Source organism: Pantherophis guttatus, chromosome 7 (genome assembly GCF_059756535.1).
Source record: "Pantherophis guttatus breed Tessera chromosome 7, ASM5975653v1, whole genome shotgun sequence".
NCBI lineage: Eukaryota > Metazoa > Chordata > Lepidosauria > Squamata > Colubridae > Pantherophis > Pantherophis guttatus.
The window spans coordinates 75,807,590-75,828,129 of record NC_142069.1 but is presented as its reverse complement, the minus strand read 5'-3'; the positions used below and the strand labels follow the sequence as shown (position 1 = coordinate 75,828,129).

Below are 20,540 nucleotides of genomic sequence, written 5' to 3'. Positions count from 1 at the left end.
AAATATGGACTTTGCATTTTTTGGAAGAGTCATAGGCTGCTTCTAAGATTCTCCTCAGGTATATGGGTCTACACAGAACTTCTTCCTTCACTGGAGTCCCAGCAGAAATGACCTGTGGCATTTCTTTTCTTACCTCTGTTAATTTGTGAACTAAATTAACTTCTTAGCTGTTTAAAAGATAACCAATGATTAATTTATATCAGTAGTAGGTTTCACTTACCTTTACTTACCTATCTTCGCTTGCGCAGAGCGTCTGTGATGACGTCTGGGCAGGTGGGCGCAGCCTCCTTCTGCTGCTACCGATTCACCCAAACCAGGGGGAACCGGTAGAAACCCACCACTGATTTATACCAACAATTCTCTCTTATGCACACAAAAACCTCACCAGTACATTTACACAGACATATTCCATAACTTTCTTTGTCCTCCTTCCAAGAGATGGCATGCAGCAAAGAGGGGGCTGAGGGGTTTTTTAGCTAAATTTTTAAGGAAAATTTTAAGGGGACCCGGGAGGACGGGTGGGGGTTGTAAAAGTGGACCTGGGGGGGTCCAGATAGCGACTGTGCGGGATGATGGGTTGGTTAGCTGCAGCAGAGGGGTCGCGAAAGGAAATTTAATTGGGGGGCAGGGGGACAATAGAAAGGGCTGTGTAATTGAAATCATGAGTGGGAGGGGCAGGTATGACGGGCGCAGGGGGTCATATCAAGTGTCGGGGGTGCGCACGCGCTGTCTCCGAGCGATTGCGCACTCCGGCCCCCAATGTGTGACTCGTGTCCTGGGTTGTGTAGAGCCTCAGGCCCAGGGTCCGCGGCTGATGTTATGTAATGCCAGGTCGGTGGTTAATAAGGCCCCCCTCATCTGTAATCTTATTTTGGAGGGGGGTGCAGACCTGGCAGGTATTACGGAGACCTGGTTGGGCCAAGAGGGGGGGTCCCCCTCGTAAAGATGTGCCCGCCAGGTTTCCGTGCATTTCATCAGCCAAGGGCCATGGGGAGGGGTGGGGGAGTGGCGGTGATCATTAGGGAGAGACTTTGTCCGAGGGAGACCACTGTTCCTCAGATAGCCGGATGTGAGTCCCTTTGTGTGAAGTGGGGCCGTGCGGTGCAGATGGGTTTGCTGACTACGTACCTGGCTCCCTGCCACGTGGCAGCGACCCTGCCCGAGCTACTCGAAGTCATTGCCGGGGTGGCGGTCGATACCCCCAGACTTATTGTCATGGGGGATTTCAACCTCCCATCCGCAGGTGAGGCGTCAGAGGTGGCTCGGGAGTTCATGGCTTCCATGACGGCCTTGGACCTGACCCAGTTAGTTCAAGGCCCCACTCACATAGGGGGACACACTCTGGACCTGATTTTTATCTCTGGTCAGTGGTTGAATGATCTTGGTAGAGGGGACCTAGATATTAAACCCTTGTCATAGACAGATCATTCACTCCTTCAACTAGACTTTCCTACCGCCTGCCCCCACCGCAGGGAGACGGAACCGACCAGATGGTTCCGTCCCAGGCGCCTGATGGATCCCGAAAGGTTCCTGACGGAGCTTGGGCCGTTTCCTGAGACTCTAACACACGACTCGACTGAAGAGCTGGTGGCCGCCTGGGAAAGGGCGGCCGCTGGAGCTTTGGACCGCGTCATGCCTTTGCGGCCTCTGACCCGATGCCGATCTCAATTAGCTCCTTGGTTCTCTGAGGAGCTGAGAGAGATGAAGCATCGGAAAAGATGCCTAGAGAGCATTTGGAGGACTAGTCAATCCGATTCCGACCGGACACAGGTGAGGTCTTATATCAAGACCTACCTAGTGGCGATAAAAGCGGCAAAATCTAACCATTTTTCCGCTCTTATCGCATCTGCAGAGAACCGCCCAGCCGCCCTGTTTAGGGTGACCCACTCCCTTCTTTGGGGGGGAGTGCGGGAAGATCCCTTGCAGGGTCGTGCTGAGGATTTTGTGCAATTCCTGCACGATAAAGTCGCTCGGATTCGGGATGGCTTGGACTCCGATTGGATGAGTCCACGGGAGGAGACCAGGGCAGGTCTTGAGAATGTTATCTGGGAGGAGTTTGATCCTGTGACTCCCGAGGATGTGGACAGGGTTCTGGGTAAGATTAGTGCCGCCACATGTTTATTGGACCCGTGTCCCTCCTGGTTGGTACTGGCCTCCCGGGAGGTTACACGAGGCTGGCTCCAGGGGATTATAGGTGCTTCTCTGGGTGAGGGTGCCTTTCCTGCTGCCTTGAAAGAGGCAGTAGTGAGGCCCCTCCTCAAGAAGCCTTCCCTGGACCCGGCTGAATTAGCCAACTATCGTCCAGTCTCCAACCTTCGTTTTGTGGCGAAGGTTGTTGAGAGCGTGGTGGCACGACAACTTCCCCGGCACCTGGATGAAGCTATCTATCTAGACCCGTACCAGTCGGGCTTCAAGCGGGGGTACAGCACAGAAACGGCATTGGTCGCGTTGGTGGATGATCTCTGGAGGGCTCGGGACAGGGGTTGTTCCTCTGTCTTAGTCCTATTAGATCTCTCAGCGGCTTTTGATACCATCGACCATGGTATCATGCTGCACCGGTTGAGGGGGTTAGGAATAGGGGGCACCGTTTTGCGGTGATTCTCCTCCTTCCTCTCCGACCGCTCGCAGTTTGTGTTGGCAGGGGGGCAGAGGTCGATCTCGAGGCGTCTCGCATGGGGAGTGCCGCAAGGGTCGGTCCTCTCGCCCCTCCTGTTCAACATTTATGTGAAGCCGCTGGGTGAGATCATCCGTGGTTTTGGGGTGAAGTGCCATCTGTACGCTGATGATACTCAGCTGTACATCTCCACCCCAGACCACCCCAACGATGCCCTTGATGTGATGTCCCGCTGCCTGGAGGCCGTGCGGGTCTGGATGGGGAGGAACAGGCTCAGACTCAACCCCTCCAAGACCGAGTGGCTGTGGCTTCCAGCGCCCCGATATAGTCAGCAGGTGCCATCGCTGACTATTGGGGGTGAATCTTTGCCCCCCACAGAGAGGGCTCGCAATCTGGGTGTCCTCCTGGACGCACGGCTGTCTTTAGAAGAGCACATGACAGCCGTGGCCAGGGGGGCCTTTTATCAGGTTCGCCTGATTCGCCAGTTGCAGCCCTTTCTGGACCGGGACGCCTTGCGCACGGTCACTCATGCCCTTGTCACCTCCCGGTTGGACTATTGTAATGCTCTCTACATGGGGCTCCCCTTGAAGAGCACTCGGAGGCTCCAGCTGGTCCAGAATGCGGCCGCGCGGGTGGTTATGGGCGCAACCCATTATGCCCATGTGACACCCCTCCTGCGCGAGCTGCACTGGCTCCCGGTGGTCTTCCGGGTGCGATTCAAGGTGTTGGTTACCACCTTTAAAGCGCTCCATGGCATAGGACCCGGGTACCTCCGAGACCGTCTTCTGCCACCAATAGCCTCCCACCGACCAGTTCGTTCCCACAGAGAGGGCCTCCTCAGGGTGCCATCAGCCAAGTTATGTCGGCTGGCGACACCCAGGGGGAGGGTCTTCTCTGTGGGAGCCCCAGCCCTGTGGAATGAACTGCCCCCGGAAATTCGTAAGATCTCCGACCTCCGGGTGTTTCGCTGCGCATTGAAGACCCTGTTGTTCCGCCAGGCCGGACTATCAACACAATAGTTTTAAATTGGGGTATTTAAATTTATCGGGGTTTTAAATTTGAGCCACTTATTTAATTATTTTAAATTTTATATCATTGTTTTGTCTGTGTTTTTAAATAGGCTGTACACCGCCCTGAGTCCTTCGGGAGAAAGGCGGTATAGAAATAAAATTATTATTATTATTATTATTAATAGAAGAAAGAAAACAGGCAGCAGGGCAAGGGAAGAAAATGTAATTATTTATATTTAATTTTTGCTTGCTTGTTTTCACCAGATTTTTCCTGTGTCATGAGTAAATATACCACACTTCACAGACTGGTGTTTCTGTCCAGTAAATACAATAATTACAAGTCTGATTAACTAATTTCCTAAAACATCTTAAGAATATTAAGGATATTTAACCAGTATGGAAGAACTGGATACTGTGTCCAATACATACCGTACATGTTAACATTCCTTTATATTTATTGCTATCTCCAACATATAAAGGTATATAATGAAAGATTTGTACACCTGCTGAGGTAACTCTAGAGCTAAAAATAGTTTGTTTAATTAGCCTTATGTTAAGGTCATAAAAGACATACAAGAACAAAGATCAGACTTAAATATTTTTCCCAGCATCATCCAATTTATGTCTTGCTGTCTTTATACTTAAATTCTGGCTAAAATTAGCATAAAGCACCTGCCAAGATTTCAAAGAAACCAAATGATAGCTCTGTAGTTGCATGCATGATGGTAAAAATGCATTTATTTGTGTTCTAAAACAACTCCAGAAACTAGTATGTCTAATTTTATATTAGAATTACAATTTGGAAAGGCAGAACTGTGGTCTGATCTCTTATAAAAAAATATCAATTATTTTACCAATATGTCTAATATACCTGTAAAATCCTTGAATATAGATATTACATTTTTATGAAAGTTTTAATTAAAATATTTGTCACAAATTCCTTAGTTTTCTCCTCACTGCTATTAAAATATATCCATTTAAAATGTTTAATTAATACTGAATTTTGGAATCATATAAATAAGTTCTACTTTGCCAGATCTAAAAGAATAATATAGTACTAGCATAGGATTTCTTCGTAAATTTTCAAAATTTCCTCAGCTTTTCTTTCCAAACTTGAATGATAAAATCCATTTTTCTTTTTTCTCCTATGAAACATAGGAATGATAATCTGGTCACTTATAAAAGCTTTAGAAGCACCTCACACAATTCTTATTTCATGATTTGTTGATCATTTATTTGAAAAAAAATAAACAAATTTATTTTGATCAATAAATTTTGGATTTGTTGATGGTATAGTAAAATATATTATACTAGCTGAACATTTAACAATTTTTGCAAAGGAATATTAATGTTACTGGAGTATGGTTTGATAAAAGGGTGCCTAGATTACCATTATCTAAAGAATTAGCTAAGAACTGGGATATTTAAAGGTAAGCAAGAATATGTACTGCAAGGTATTGTGTATTATACATAATATTCTCATTGGGTCATGTCTAACTGATGCTAAATATCAGCTAAATTACATTTGCAATATCTGTACTATGTAAACATCTCTACCTGGGTGATTGGTATTTGATAGCAATTTTATTGTCAATTAAAGAACCAAAATTGCATTAAAATCCCCAGGCACCATTATATGTTCAAATTTTAAATTAGAAAACTTTAGTGTAATACCTAAATATTTGTGAGGAAATTTGGAGTTAATATTATATACTGTAGTAGTTAAGATATTAGACTAGGAGCAGGACTACGTTCAGCCACAAAAACTTCCTGGATGACTGACTCTCAACTGGCGTACTTTGCAGGCAGTTAATTTGAAGAGAAATAAGTAGCTTTTTGATTAAATGGAAAAGAAAATATAAAATCAAATAATAAAAGCAATAATAACAAAATTTCAAGCAAGCAAAATTTGAAAACATTTATAATATTTGTAAACTTAATTAAAATAGTATCTTCCCTGGCCAATTTGGAGGTGCCACAAATGCACATTTAATCAATCCAATTCTTTTCCAATAAATACTTTCTCTCAGAGACTATATAGGTCTCTTGGGGTGGGGGGGCTTCAAATTTTGGCTTACTAAGCTTGGGGGGGGGGAAAATCTGCCTCGGATAGCCATCTCAGTCCTTGAAAGTTGCCTGAAACAATTAAGTGAAGTGAATGGGGGGGGGGATCAGATTAATAGAGTAGAGTAGAATAGAATAGAATAGAATAGAATAGAATAGAATAGAATAGAATAGAATAGAATAGAATAGAATAGAATAGAATAGAATAGAATAGAATAGAATTCTTCATTGGCCAAGTGTGATTGGACACACAAGGAATTTGTCTTTGGTGCATACGCTCTCGGTGTACATAAAAGAAGGTACAACACTTACTGATAGTCATAGGGAAACAGTCAATATAAATCGTAACGATACTAACATAAGTAAATCGTAAGGTTACAGTCATACAGTCATAAGTGGGAGGAGATGGGTGACAGGAACGATGAGAAGATTAATAGTAATGCAGACTTAGTGAATAGTTTGACAGTGTTGAGGGAATTATTTGTGTAGCAGAGTGATGGCATTCGGGAGAAAAACTGTTCTTGTGTGTGCAGTGCTCTATAGTGTTGTTTTGAGGGTAGGAGTTGAAACAGTTTATGTCCAGGATGTGAGGGGTCTGTTTATGATGATCATATTATGTTTATGATGGAGAAGCTGAACCCAAGTTAAAAGGAAAAGGAAAAAAAATTGATGGGCAAAAAACGGTTACAAGTTATAAAAACTAAAAATTCACAGAGACCACAAAACAAAAATTTTGAAAATGGTAACCCATAGCAATAGAAGAGACACAAAGGGGGAAACTGCTTAGAAAAATCATTGTTTGTGTGTGGAGGAAAAATATTCAGTAGCCAACGCAGAGCTGAAATATGCTTCCAGCAAGGGAATACAAAAGACCATTGCATTATAGTCCAATTCCAGCTTTTGAGAAATCTTTAAAGGCAGGCACAGGTGTAGCTACAACTAGCTAACCAATCAAAGCTGGGGAAAAATACTTTCCAGCTATAGCTTCCATTTACTGCTCTTATGTTCCCAGTTGCAATTTTCTGCATGAGGTGATTTTCTCCAAACGGGCCTTTAGTCTCCCATGACTGCTTTCATCAATCAAGGTTTTCACATAAGATTTTCACTAGGATTATGAAGCAGTAAACCTTTGTAGCACCCACACCATGTGCAGTAATCCCTGGTAATAACGATAATACCGGATAATGTTATTTTCATCTGTCTTGAATCTTCCATTATTCATCCTCTCTAAATGACCCTGAATTCTCACATTGTAATGGCAAGAGAACTTTGTCACCTATATTCCACCATACCATGCTTATTTATATCTTCAACTTCACCTCTGGTGGACTGGGTTTTTTTTTTCTACATAAGGTAAACATTCCAAATATAACTTTAAAATATGGACTTATTTCAGCTGTTTGATTTTTATTTTTTTTTTGTCTATTTTAACATCTTCTCCAGCTTTACTGAATCCTTTTTGATAAGCGATGACCTAAACTTTGTAGATTATGCTATATATTTAAACAGATGCAGGATCATAGAATGGAATGGAATGGAATGGAATGGAATGGAATGGAATGGAATGGAATGGAATAGAATAGAATAGAATAGAATAGAATAGAATAGAATAGAATAGAATAGAATAGAATAGAATAGAATAGAATAGAATAGAATAGAATAGAATAGAATAGAATTCTTTATTGGTCAAGTGTGATTGGACACACAAGGAATTTGTCTTTGGTGCATGTGCTCTCAATGTACATAAGGAGAATAAAATACATCAATCAAGAATAAAAAAATACAACACATTGACTGTTTCATTGTCATTCCTAAGGAGATTTAACATAGTTGTTGCCCTTTCTTTAAGTGCACTCGTCTCTAGAAGCCTAAGATCACTTAGTTTTGTGTTATGAGATCTTTAGAATAATTGTAGATATTTTGTAAGTACTGTGTGCTTAGTTTTATTTGACATGTATTATTTTTGTTGATTGATCCTTAACCATCTTACAGGCCCAAAGAGCAGTGGTATAAAAGCTTTTTAAAAGACAAGTACCTGTTTATCACAGAAAGATAAATCCAAGATTACTTTTCTCACAGAATAAGAATAATAGGTCTTTTATCATGGGATGACAATATTAGACAAGATAACTTCTATTTCTAAATCTTATTTGCGAACAATAAAAACACTTTATTTATTCATAATATTTCTCTGTAGAATATTCTGAGATTTCCTCAAAGAAAAAATATTATTGTCAAGTGGATGGAGATGTTGGAATTGTAAATTACTTGTGTCATTGGGATAGCAATTAATTTTTCACACTGTAGTTATTTAATTCAGTAGTGGTTATTATAAGTCCAATACCAAGGGCTTAATTTTATCCCCCATGCCCACAGTGTCAAAGAGACAGAGAAATTGTGTAAAGACAGAGAAAAGTCTTTAACAGTGTGAAACATGAAACTCATTACTATTTTTATATAATTTCATTTAGGTTATTGAGCAAGAAAAAAACAGCCCCTTAGTAGTATTCAAAACAGGAATTCAGAAGTATAGCTAGCTTTAATAATTAGTGCCTTTTAAATCCTCAAATTCACTAAATTTTTGCCCTTCCCATAAACACAGATCTTGCTGCACAAATCACACTATTGAATGTTGGGTTAAAGTTTCTTTCTTCCATAGGTCAAACATATGGGCAGACCAGTGGTGAAATGTAAAATTTGTTACTACCAGTTCTGTAGGCGTGGCTTGGTGGTGGTGGGGTAATGTGACTGGGTGGGCATGGCCAACTTTTTTAAAAAAAAAACTTTTAAAAACATTTTTTCTACAACCTCTTCGGCCAAAAATGCTTTTAAAAGGCTCTGACGATCCCAGCTGAGCCGTGTGGTCATCAGAAGCTTTTTTTTTTAACGTTTAAAAGCATTTTTTCGGCTGAAGAAAAAATGCTTTTAAAAGTAAAAAAAAAAAAGCCTCTGATGATTGCTTGGCTTAGCTAGGCATGGGGGGTGGGCAGGGATTTTTGCTACCAGTTCTCCAAACCACCCACCGTCATCGCTACTGGATCGGGCGTTCCGGTTTGAACCGGGAGCATTTCACCCCTGGGGCAGACCATCTCCAGTGCAAGTATGATTTGAAGAGTAGCCTTGACCATATCTTCCCAAAAAGTGTTGTAATTGTTTAAAATTCTGGTAAGTGCAATCTCAACACATTTGGAGCTTTTCCCTCTATCTTTCCACACCTCTGAGGACAGAGGTGATAAGTATTTTGACATTCTAGCTTTTAAGATAGAACGTTATCCTACTCCAAAGAAAAATGAAACACTTACTTAAAATATGCACTCCATCCACAAGCAAATTCAGCTATGTTCTGTTGTCAGATAATCAAGGCTTTCTCAATACCCTTATCTCTCCAGAAGCAAAGTTCTCAAATGAGGACAAATTTAATCTCAATGGGCTGTTATTGAACTTTTGCATCTGCTTATCAATTCAGAAACAGTACAATGACAGGTAGTATATCTCACTTGATTTGAGTAATGACATTGCCCCTTCATCCTCCTGATTTCTGCCTTCAAGCTCTTTTGTTTTTCCAGTTCAATACATTTCATCTATGTACGAAGTTATGACTCACTAAGGTCAACAATATACCTGCTATTAAAACAGGCAAGGATCAGAATACAAACTATAGTCTTAATTAACTTCAAAGTGAATTTCAAGTGTCTTAGTAGTTTTGATGGTGGTTACTCTTCCATTAAAAGAAGTCCGCACTACTTCTATGTAAACCACTCTACAGCAGTATAGAAATATATCAATATATTTATGTAAATAAATTCAACTACCACTACACTCCTCAGACTCCAAATTCACTTCTCTCTTAGGCCCCAAATGTCTACTCATCCCAGCTACAGACTGTGGAATCTGTGTCCTGTTGGGAGGAATAGAGAGATAATTGACTGCCGGCCACAACTATTAGTTGTCTAGGCAATAGGAGAGAAAAAGGAGAAATATTGATGGATACAAACAATGAAGTAGTTTTGTTCTGAATCATTCTGTGCAATTGTGTGATAATTTAGTGACCTTCACACCCAAACCTGTGTTAATCCTGTTCAGGAAATTAGTAGTCAGCTTTGGGGGAAAAAATTGCTGTATAACAATAACCTGTGACATGGTTTACTTCAAATTATACTGTGCAAAAGAGTATAAAGCCACCTACAGTTGTTCTAGGAACCCTGGGAAAAATCTTTCAATTATATACTTTCATTTTAATAAAAAAGTTTATTGTAAATTAAAACAATAGCATTGCCATCCTTAGTGGCTCAAAAATCTATTTGTACAATGCTGGTTTTAAAAACTTTTTCTTTCCTTTTCATTATATTGTTGTAAATTACAATATATTGTTTTGATATAATGATTTTTGTACAGTACTAATTAATATTATTGTCATTCTATTGTTTAGATAACTTGAAGTATTAGAAATAAGAATAGAGAAAAATATAGGTATTAATAAACAGGATATGGATGTTAGAAGCAAAAAATTATTTGATCTTTTCATACAAAATTGAATACTATATTAGAAAAAAGAGACAGTGCTACAAATTACATCAAAATTTCTGTATACATACAAATATTATCCCCTCTAATTCAATACTGATTATACATTAGTTCCCATCTTGCGCAACAGGCCCTCCCAAAAAATTTTAACTTACTAAATCTGCAAATTATTGACCTGTCTTCTATGTTTTATATTAGTAACAAAGTAGTTAACAGGAATAATAATAAAAATAAAACAAAATAAAATAAAATTTTCAAAACTCTTTATTAACAAACAATTATAATCCACTTGTAGAAAATTTAGCATTGGTATCTGATCTATCCCAAATCATCCCAAAAGTTATAGATAGTTCAACCTGAATCAAATATCCATCTTTGTTTCTTGATGCCATCTCTTACCGTTGTTTAATTAAATGTAATAGATTCAAATCTCCAGAATACGTCTATCTTCTGATCAAAATCCAAATAGAAGTGGTTACCTGTAACTGTAATAAATTCATCCAGTCTCCCTCAATCTTCATAGATGAAAGGAGTTTGGCACTTTCCCTTTCAGAGACCTGATATTGTAGAAATATGCAGACTTGGACTTCGGAGCAACAGATGAAATCCACTTTGTTAGTTCTCCAACCGTGAAAATACAGTGGGGCAAAAAAGTATTTAGTCAGCCACTAATTGTGCAAGTTCTCCCACTTAAAAAGATGAGAGAGGCCTGTAATTGTCATCATAGGTAGACCTCAACTATGTGAGACAAAAAGAAATTCAGCTAAAGGCTGAATATTCTCACCACCCTCCTTTCTTAGGTTTCAACCACTGTTTAGCCATTTTGATCTCTGAAACTTGATCAGAGAACAAGAACAAAAAAAAGTATATTTCCCTCTATATTTCAATCTAAGGTTGTAAAACAATGCAATAGAAATAAGTTCCAAATATTTTGCAAATTCCAAAAATATAGAATCTGGTGGTGAGAGTTTCTAACATCCACTTTTTATGGATCTGCTAATTTACTAGAGAAAATATTTATTAGAGAAAATAAATAGGAGTGTGATGGCTCACATGGTGAGGATGCTGATTTAACAATGTGTAGGGCAGCATTCAAAGTTCAAGTGCTGCTGTGTGTTGGGTTGAGCTCCCATCATTCGCTCAGTTCCTGCCAACCCACCAATTCAAAAGTATGTAATGCAAATAGAGAAATAGGCAGTGGTAAAATCCAGCAGGTTCTGACAGATTCTGGAGAACCGGTAGCGGAAATTTTGAGTAGTTTGGAGAACCAAACCTGGTGGCTCAGCAGACTGATAGCATTGTGATCAACACCAGCTGTCTGCAATTACTGTAAGTTCGAATCTCACCAGGCTCAAGGTTGACTCAGCCTTCCATCCTTTCTAAGGTAGGTAAATTGAGGACCCAGTTTGTGGGGGCAATAAGCTGACTTTGTATAAATATACAAAAGTATGAAGGCTATTGCTTAACGCATTGTAAGCCGCCCTGAGTCTCTGGAGAAGGGCGGCATATAAATCAAATTAAAAAAAAAAAAACCAGCAAATACTACTTCTGGCTGTCCCAGAGTGGGTGAGAATGAGATGTTGCAATATCCTTCCCCTGGAGTGGGGAAGGAATGGGGATTTTGCAGTATCCTTCCCCTGCCATGCCCACCAAGCCACACCACGCCCACCAAGCCACACCACAGAAATGGTAGTAAAAAAAAATTGAATTTCATCACTGGAAATAGGTACCACTTCAATTGGATTATTAATGGGGACATGAAAGGAACCCCCATCTGGGAATCCTCCAAGCAATGGTGATGTCACCGGCAAAACCATGGAAGCGCTTTGGTGCTTCCAACATGGAAATAGATTAGTGATAGAAAAACAAATGTCTTTCTTTAAACACCATTTTGTAGAATCAGTGCTCTCTTTTACATGTTGGAATCTATTGAATGTATGCATCTTTGTACATATTAATTTATTGTTTGAAACAATATTGTTGATCACTTAGATATGATTTTCCTTATTCTTAATTCAAAAATATAAATATGCCAGGCCATTGGATAAGCAAATAAAAATTATTTCTATCAAATATTAAATGCAAAATTATACAATACAATTGAAGTTTAACCTGCTTTGTCTATTTCACATTTAAAGTCTGGAGATGTTCTGTCCCCGTCTCACACACGCACACAAACAGATATCCAGGGGTTAAATAAAACTGGCAGACAACAAATTCTTTCAATAAGAGGATTGGCAGCAACCCAGTAGCTGCTTGCCAAGAAGTTTATCCATAAAAGGAGGAGTTGTTCCTCCGACAGATTAAGCCAAACAAGATACACACAGTTCAAGAATTGTCAAGTCCAGTCCGTATTAATTCCAAGGCAGATATCGTTGTTGCAAAGATACAATGTGACTTGCTAGTAGTTAGTTTTGTCCATCACAGAGTCTGAATGGCCACCTTACCCCCTTATATCCCCTGTGGGGTGTGGTCCAGTGACTCAGCTTAATCTCTGGCACGCCTCCTTTTCTGCTGCGTGCACTTGTCTCTCCGACAAGTGCACGCAGGATCCAGCCAAGACTTATATCCGTCACAGTCCGACTGTGAGGAGATACCTGGCTCCTGGCCAATCTCTCCTCCCTCGGGAGACACCTGAGGCATTGCCAGAGAGGAGGGTCCTGGAGAGGGAGGCCTGGCCAACTCCTCTCCTTCATGTTCGGAGCCTTCTCCCTCCGATAAATCGGCCTTGGGGGTTGGAGTCACAACAGGAAAGTATAATTTTTAGGAAGAATTTAGAGAAAAGTTTGGTCTAATGGTTAAAGCAAATGCTGGTAATCTGGAGACTATGATTCTAGTCCCACTTTAGGCATGAAAATAGGCTGGGTACTTTCGGCCAGTCCCTCTCATCGCAGCCTATCAGGCTCAACATCAGGCATGAGCAACAAACCGAATGGTCAATTCCTGTAGCAAATTTCCAAAAGAGTGGAAAACGCTTGCAGAAAAGCACCAGGAAGGGGGGGGGAAGTACTATTTGATATAAAAGTAGTCTTGCTAACTAAACAGATTTCACAAAGTTATTCATAAAATATGTGATAATTATTCATGGATATTATTCCTATAAAATGGACAGAAGGGAGAGAAATGGTGGAACATTGCGATTGTTCACAACCACAAATTCTTCATCAACAGTATCTTGAGCTCTAAGTGTACAACTTTTATTTAAAGTTCCGTTTATTTAAATCATAGCATTTTTATTTTCTTTTTTCCTTTTTTTTAAATTTAAAATTTAAACATAAAAATAATTATTTTTTAGAAAAATAGTCACTTGTTCTTTAATAGAATTATTATTTGAGTATTAACATGTTTCTCTACAAGCAAGTTTAAAAAGAAAAATCCTAATTTTTCCTAAATATATAAACAAGAAATATCAAAGCATGTCTCAAATGTCATAAGTCATATTTGGAGGAGATACAAGAAATATTATGGTATGGGTCCGTTCATAGTAAAAATGTTATTTTTTCATAAACATTTTGAAACTAAGAACTATCTTTTCTCGTAATGTTGATTTCATAACCTAATAACCCTTGATATGGGCTAATGTTGTACTATTAAAAGTTTAGAGATATAGACAGGGAAAGATCACTAGCCAAGAGGGGATTGCATATATTTGCTTGCAAAATGTCTATACATAAAATACAAAATTTGCAACCTGGTTTTTTTTTTTTTTTTTGTTGTTGTTGTTGTTTTCCTTTCATCCTGTCTGAGGCCAAGTGGTTTGGAGTCTGACTCTTAGTCTGAGAAGGAAAAAGCTGTTCAAAGGTTCTGGGGTATTTTTTTTGTTTGTTTGTTTGTTTCTAGAAAAAAAAAAGAACTCTCAAATAAACCTTACGGCTCATATTGGAAAACATAAGTGCATATGCTCATATACAGCTGTTGGAGGAGGATGTTTTTTTCAAGTAAGCAGGTTAAAAAAAATGAATTAATATTTTGCTGCAATTGAGCAATTAAACATTGCTCTTCATTTTCCTTCCTAGTAGTTCTTTTTCTTACTTTCTAGTCCATCAAAGCAAAATATGCTAAATGTTGAGAAAATAAGAAAATGTAAAGAAAAGAAACATTGGTTTAATATTTACAACATAGGTTTGCATGGCATATGTATAATTTTATTTTGTTTCCCCAAATCTTCATTTCTTTGACTTTTTAAATCTTTAAATCGTGTGTGTATGTGTATGGGAGTGCCATTATTTTCCTACTATCACCCAGATTTTCCCTTTTCATCTCTCTTTAGAAAATGTTGTGTTTTAGTTTAGCTTACAAGTTTATAGCTACTTTTTTCCCTCGTTACTTTTTTCTAGATATCAATGTTTAACAATATAGCAATATTGATAGTGGCTATCTTATTTAGTAGCAATATCACTAGAGGGCAGCATTGATTAAATTAGCCTCTTGAATAATGAAAACATAAACTTACATTTTGAAAACAGAAGGAAAAATATCTGATATAAATCCAGGTACTTATCTATTGTACATGGATCAAAGAATTCTGCAGTTTACAATATCCCTAAATTATGTATAAAATAGGTAGCCTGTGTCTCATCTTTTTAAACCGTGCTGTTATACTTTCTTAAAACCCGTTTAAGGTCAGAGAAGGTAAAGCTGCAGTAAAAGTTATAAGGATGGGAATCAGTAAGTACTTAATTTATTCATAAAATTTAAAATTAAGATATTAACCCAGTTGTTCTTATTGAATTGCAGGTCTCCTGACAAATGCAGCAACGAAGAAATCTTGTAGGCATTTTTAGGCTCGGTGTGAGCCACATTCCCTAATCAAGTTTCATTGCTGTGGATCATCATCCATTTTATGTCATCAATTCAACTGTCTATTTCTCTGTATTTCATCGAAGAAGGCATAATTCTACATTATGAGCTAAAAGTCTGTTCTACCCTATTAAAGAAAGTTGGACTAAGGAATCAAGATCTAAGAGAAAGGCTTGGGCGTTAGCAATACAACAATCAAAACCACAAGTTCACGGTTAATATTGCATCTGAGTTACGTTCCTGCTGGACTTGATCTGTGGTTACAATAATCTGAAAAGTCAACTAAACTGAAGAGTACTCATCCCAACCAGCCTTAGAGAAGACTGTTTTGTCTACAGAAGGACACTAAGGTATAGAAGACAATTTTTCTTGTGCCCTAGACTGCCTGAATTGCTTTTATTTTCTTATGTTTCAGTATATACAATAGACCAAAGAGCAAAATCTATTTTAAAGTGGACACGATGTTACTGTTAACAAGATTGTTTAGATTCAACAGTATGAAAACCACCCTGTACAAATTCAGTTCACTCTGTGAGGAAACGTTACTTTCCAGCAAAAGCCTTTATGGGACACTGCGGAAGAAGCTGGAGCTCCTCTTGGAAAAAAGTACCCTAAAAATCACAAGGGAACATGGAGAGATTATGACCAATCTTAAAGAAGAAAACAGAACTTTTGATTCAAAACAAGACAAACTGTCTACGCACCACTTTATTCTGTGCTTAGATTGACTTATCGTACTAAAATCATTCTAAGTTTAACCAGTTCAACATGCCTCTTCTATGGTTCCATTCTTTGGTCGTTAAAAGTTGGATAATACAGTATTTGCAAAGAGCATGTTTGGTCATCTGTGGCCTATGTCTCATCCGATACATTTAGCGCCAGAAAGCAAATCCAGGGGGAAGATGGGGGAGGGAGGGGAAAGTAACACTTGTTTGAAAGAGATCATTAAATGTATTTTGAAAAGCCTAAAGTTATATATTTAACAGTTTTTATATGTTGTATATTTGTAGAAAATCCTATTTAACAATTAACGTGGACGGTCATGACAAAAAGGTTCAGAGTTGAGTTGTTGTTTTTATTACTTCAGTTGTCTCTGAAGTGACTGATGTAGTTTGCTTTCTTCCATTGGGACATTCTGGATGTAAAGCATGACCAGAGAGGAATCTGTAGAAAAGCAAAGAATAATGGTGTTTATATTACATAAATGCATTCAACCATTGCACTGTTGAAAGGCTTCCTTTCTCTCTTCTCTTCCTCTTCCTCTTTTCTTTGTTTCTTTTCTTTTTGTTTTCTTTCCTTCTTCTTTTTCCTTTTCCTTTTTCCCCTCGGAAGGGAGTGATAGTCTTTTAAATGCCAGTAAAACAGTGTAAAATAGTTGAATAGTCATTACTTTCCATACTCAGTTGCATTCTTTCTATCTCCCTACCATGCCACCTCCCCCCTCCTTCCTAATTTAGTATAAAGGCCTTGTTCCTTGATCAAGATATACATTTTTTTTTTACATCACATTTTTGAAAACTCCCTTATTCAATATTACAGTAGAAAAAAAAAGTTAAAGGAAAGTGGTATTTCAAAAAGGAAAAAAAAACGGAAAAGCATTGATACCTTCAAATATAGTATCTCCTTTGTCTATAAGTCTGGCTCATAGTGATATGATTAGGTCAGGAAACGGGCTTACTTCTTCCCCTCCAAAATATTTGTCAATATTAAAGTTATTCCCAATGTCCACTGTAGTATACTACCTAAATACTCCAATTAACTTTTAGTATTATGCTAGTTCTATGCTACTAAAGAAAAATGTATAGGGATTGTTCAAACAATCATAGATTCCCCCATAGATGGGGGAAAATAGTTCATTTAATCAAGACCTCTCCCAGTTTTCAATATTATTTTATTGCACAAGTTGAGTAAATCATGAATTATAGGTGACAGTGTCTATGAATAAAACATATGTGATGATGGTCTTACTTCACTGTAAAAGTTCTGATCAGTGTCCAGATAGCAATTAAAGCCCAGCCACTTGAAAAGAATTATGAACTGACTGCACTATAAATGACCAATGTCTGATATAAAATGTCATGCAATAAATGATGGTAGATACTTCACCTGTATAATAAGAATTGGAGTGCCAGATCCCTCACTCTACTGTTATTCTTCTTTTCTTTTTTCCTTTTTTCCTTTTTTTGGAGGGAGCGTAGTAGCCTTATTTAGTCAATACTGAACAAAACTTAAAATGTTTCAACTTTTTTTGTTGCTTTACAGTATTCAGTTTTGTGTTGGTTCAGCTAAATTATGAAAAAAAAATAAAATCATTTTATAAGTGAGATTTCTGGTCACTGCTGATGAAATGAGGCAATAATTCAGAGGAGGGCGGGAAAGGTAAGAAAAGGATCCTGTGAGATGAAAGGAATAATTTATTTGGGGATGAAAGAACTAGATTTTTCAGGATGATTCCTGTATTGTGCTGAATATGATTATAAATATAAAGTGACGGCAATTTTCTACCATTTAAAATGTTGAACCGCAATAAGTTATAAAGTTGTCAGCAAATATGTTCATTTCAATGATTGCAGTATTTGGGCCTTGTAAAAGCTATTTTGAAAGTTACTGAAAGAATCTTTCTCCATCGGCTCCTAATAGGGGGACCCTTCCTGAACAATTCTAACATTTGAGTTGTGCATTTAGTTTCCATAGCATAAGTGCAGACTTTTCCTAGGCTTACCTATGACAAGGACATGCTCTTGATTTAAAGATAAATCTGGTAAACAACGTGCTTTCTAATGGATGGAGAATGGATGGATGGACTCAAAACTATGATTTCAAAATTGCACCATTTGACAAGTTCATATTCCATTTCTGCAAAAAAAAAAAAAAAAACTTCTCCTTTCCTTACTACCATGAAAGGTAATGAATGATAGGTCAGTAGGATTTTGGTTTTCTTTAAGTTTACTGTATTGTTAGCATAGAAGAGAATGACATTGGAAGCTTTCTAATTTTTTTAGCAGATTTTTTTTTTAATCATTCTGAATCAGAGGTGGGATTCACTTACCTTCCCTACCAGTTCGCAAATGTGAGCACTTCACTTGCATGCACTACCTCTGCGCATGCACGCTGCCTTCTGAACATGTGCAGCAGTTGTGCATTGCAGGTGGGCGGAGCCTCCCGCCATCGCCGCTGCCGGTTCGCACGAATCGGAGAGAACCGGCTGAATCCCACCACTGTTCTGAATCCTCCGTGGCTGCTCACATACGCCACACACTGAAATAGCCCAATGGGAAAGTAGCTTCATGGTGTTTTCCTTTGGTATTTAACTAAAATTTGGAAGCCACAGAAGCCAGCTGACCATTGGTGAGATGTTACTGTATTACCATAAGTTGCTATGACAGAACATTCACACGTACTCTTTGGCCATCTCAACATTGCAGTGCATTGTTTGATCAGACAAACTCTTATAGTTTGAACCTGTGAGGAACATACACTGCATGCAAATAAACTTTATTTATTTATTTGCAGTAATAAAATATTTGGATTCATTTAAGAGAGGTTAAATAGAAATCTTACACTACCTGTGATAGTTGCTGTGGAAATTCAGTGTCGGTATTCCTCTGTCAATGCACTCATCTGGGAGTCTGGATTTAACAGGATGGCTTCTGTTTTTGGAGAACTTCCTCCAGTATTATTCTGGATACTCGTTTATAATCTTATGAAAATTATTCTTCCTGGCGGGACTGCCTTTGTTCAGATGGGCCAAGAAAAACAGTGCTAAATACCTGACAGGAAAGATCTCTTAAAATAAGGTAAGTGTTTGAGGGAGAAGAACAACCACAAGTACATGATCAGCTGCCTTCCAAACACACAAGTGAGTAATAGAGGTGCAGTAAACTAAGATACTTTTAGCTGGTTATACTTTTAGGGAGGCGGTTTGATTCAGCTAATTTATTCTCTTCTCTTTCAGGGTCTTCTACTGTGGCCAACTTTCCTTCCAGCACTGTAACTAAAATACCCAATAATGATATTGCCTTACTTTCCTGCTTTGAAAGAAATTTCAAAATCATTTTTAATGTAAAAACTAATCCAGCATGTTTATTCTGTATAGGGTAAGCGTTAAGGATTTTTTAAAAAAATATGAGGATTCAGACTTCCATTATGTAATTGTATCAAATGGCATTAATTATTATTCTTGTAAATCTGGATTTTAGAACCAAGTATATCCAGAAAAATCAAACAAAGAGCAATATACCATGTTCAGTTTACAACTTTTACCCTTGCTTTAAATGACAAAAGCGACCAACAAGCATCAAAATGTCCAAATGTTATTTGCAAAACGTACCTAGTTTGCTTGGCTATATACATTTAAAGCAAGAGTTAGTTTGGCTTTAAGGCATTAAACTAGAAATTGGGAGACTGTTGAGTTTTAAATTCTCCATAGGCAGAAAGCCAGCTGGGTGGCCTTCGGCTGGTCATCTTCTCTCAACCATTGAAAGGAGGCAATGACAAAGCACTTCTCAAATCTTGCCACAAAACTGTACGGACTTTTTCTGGCTAACTTCAAGAATCAAACACAATTGAAGGGGAAAAAATGTATTCTACCTCTACAATATTTTAATGAAAAGGGCGGGGGGGGGGTTTCCTATAGGCATTAAAAATTACTTGGATGGGAAGTTGAAGGGGTCAAAAACTTATTTTATTTTTATTTATTTAATTATATTTATAAGGTGGTCCAACTCTATAAAGACTGGACAGCAAAGCTTTTTAACAGCATTATCTTTCATGATTTGGCTGTCACAGCCAAAGGCCTTTTAAAAAACCATCACATTCCTTCATGTGACAAGCAAATTAATGTCTAAGCTGCTGTGATGCAGTTGTAATGCTTGAATATTTTTAACAAGAGACTATGAATAAATCATAATAAAAAATGAGTGCAAATCAATTGAGCATCCTGTCATTCAAATATTAAGGACGCATGAATTGCCTTGTAGCCAAAGATGAGGATCAATCCAATTTTGTATTGCATTTCAAGAATTTCCAACAGGATCTTTCTGATAATTCAGTCAGAACACTTTCTAAATAAATTGATTGAGAGGGAGTTAACCATTTTTCAAGTATTAATATAGTCATTTTAATAAAATTCCTTTGGTCTTAAATAGGAAAGCCCAATTCAAGTTACTCAGTGTTCATTCATTCAATTTAGCAGAGTTTAGTAGGATACAGTAACTATTTTTATTTATACACACAGGTGGAAGTCCAGTATGTTACCAGTTATTCAAAAGATGCATTCATAAAAGCCGATAAATATAAAGTAAAAGATTTTTCTACCAATTGTGTTGATGTTTTGTTTTTTTTAATTGCTCTGAGGTAAAATAATAGGAAACTCGATTCAAATGGTTTGTAAATCCTCAAGCCCCAAATATGAAGTTACACATAGTCCTTGCTTAACCACGATTGAGACCGAAATCTTGGTCAATGAGCAAAGCAGTCATTAACTGATAAGTTTCCCATTGATTTTCTGGGGATACTGGTAAAGAAGA

At 38.2% G+C, this 20,540-nt stretch overlaps 1 protein-coding gene across 7 annotated transcripts in view; it reads left to right on the top strand.

Annotated features, from left to right (window-relative positions):
- Window positions 1-20,540, top strand: part of TAFA5 (TAFA chemokine like family member 5) — a 439,448-nt gene that overhangs the window by 323,167 nt on the left and 95,741 nt on the right. For 4 of the 7 annotated variants that reach the window (XM_060684146.2, XM_060684150.2, XM_087874263.1 and 1 more), the window contains one exon: window positions 14,950-17,333. The exons of 2 other annotated variants lie outside the window; for them this stretch is intronic. In XM_060684146.2, the coding sequence (XP_060540129.1) occupies window positions 14,950-14,996 (47 nt within the window). In that variant the 3' untranslated portion in view covers window positions 14,997-17,333. Of the gene's footprint in view, window positions 1-14,949; window positions 17,334-20,540 lie in introns of those variants that run through there. One more of the 7 variants, XM_060684147.2, reaches the window with a different exon arrangement.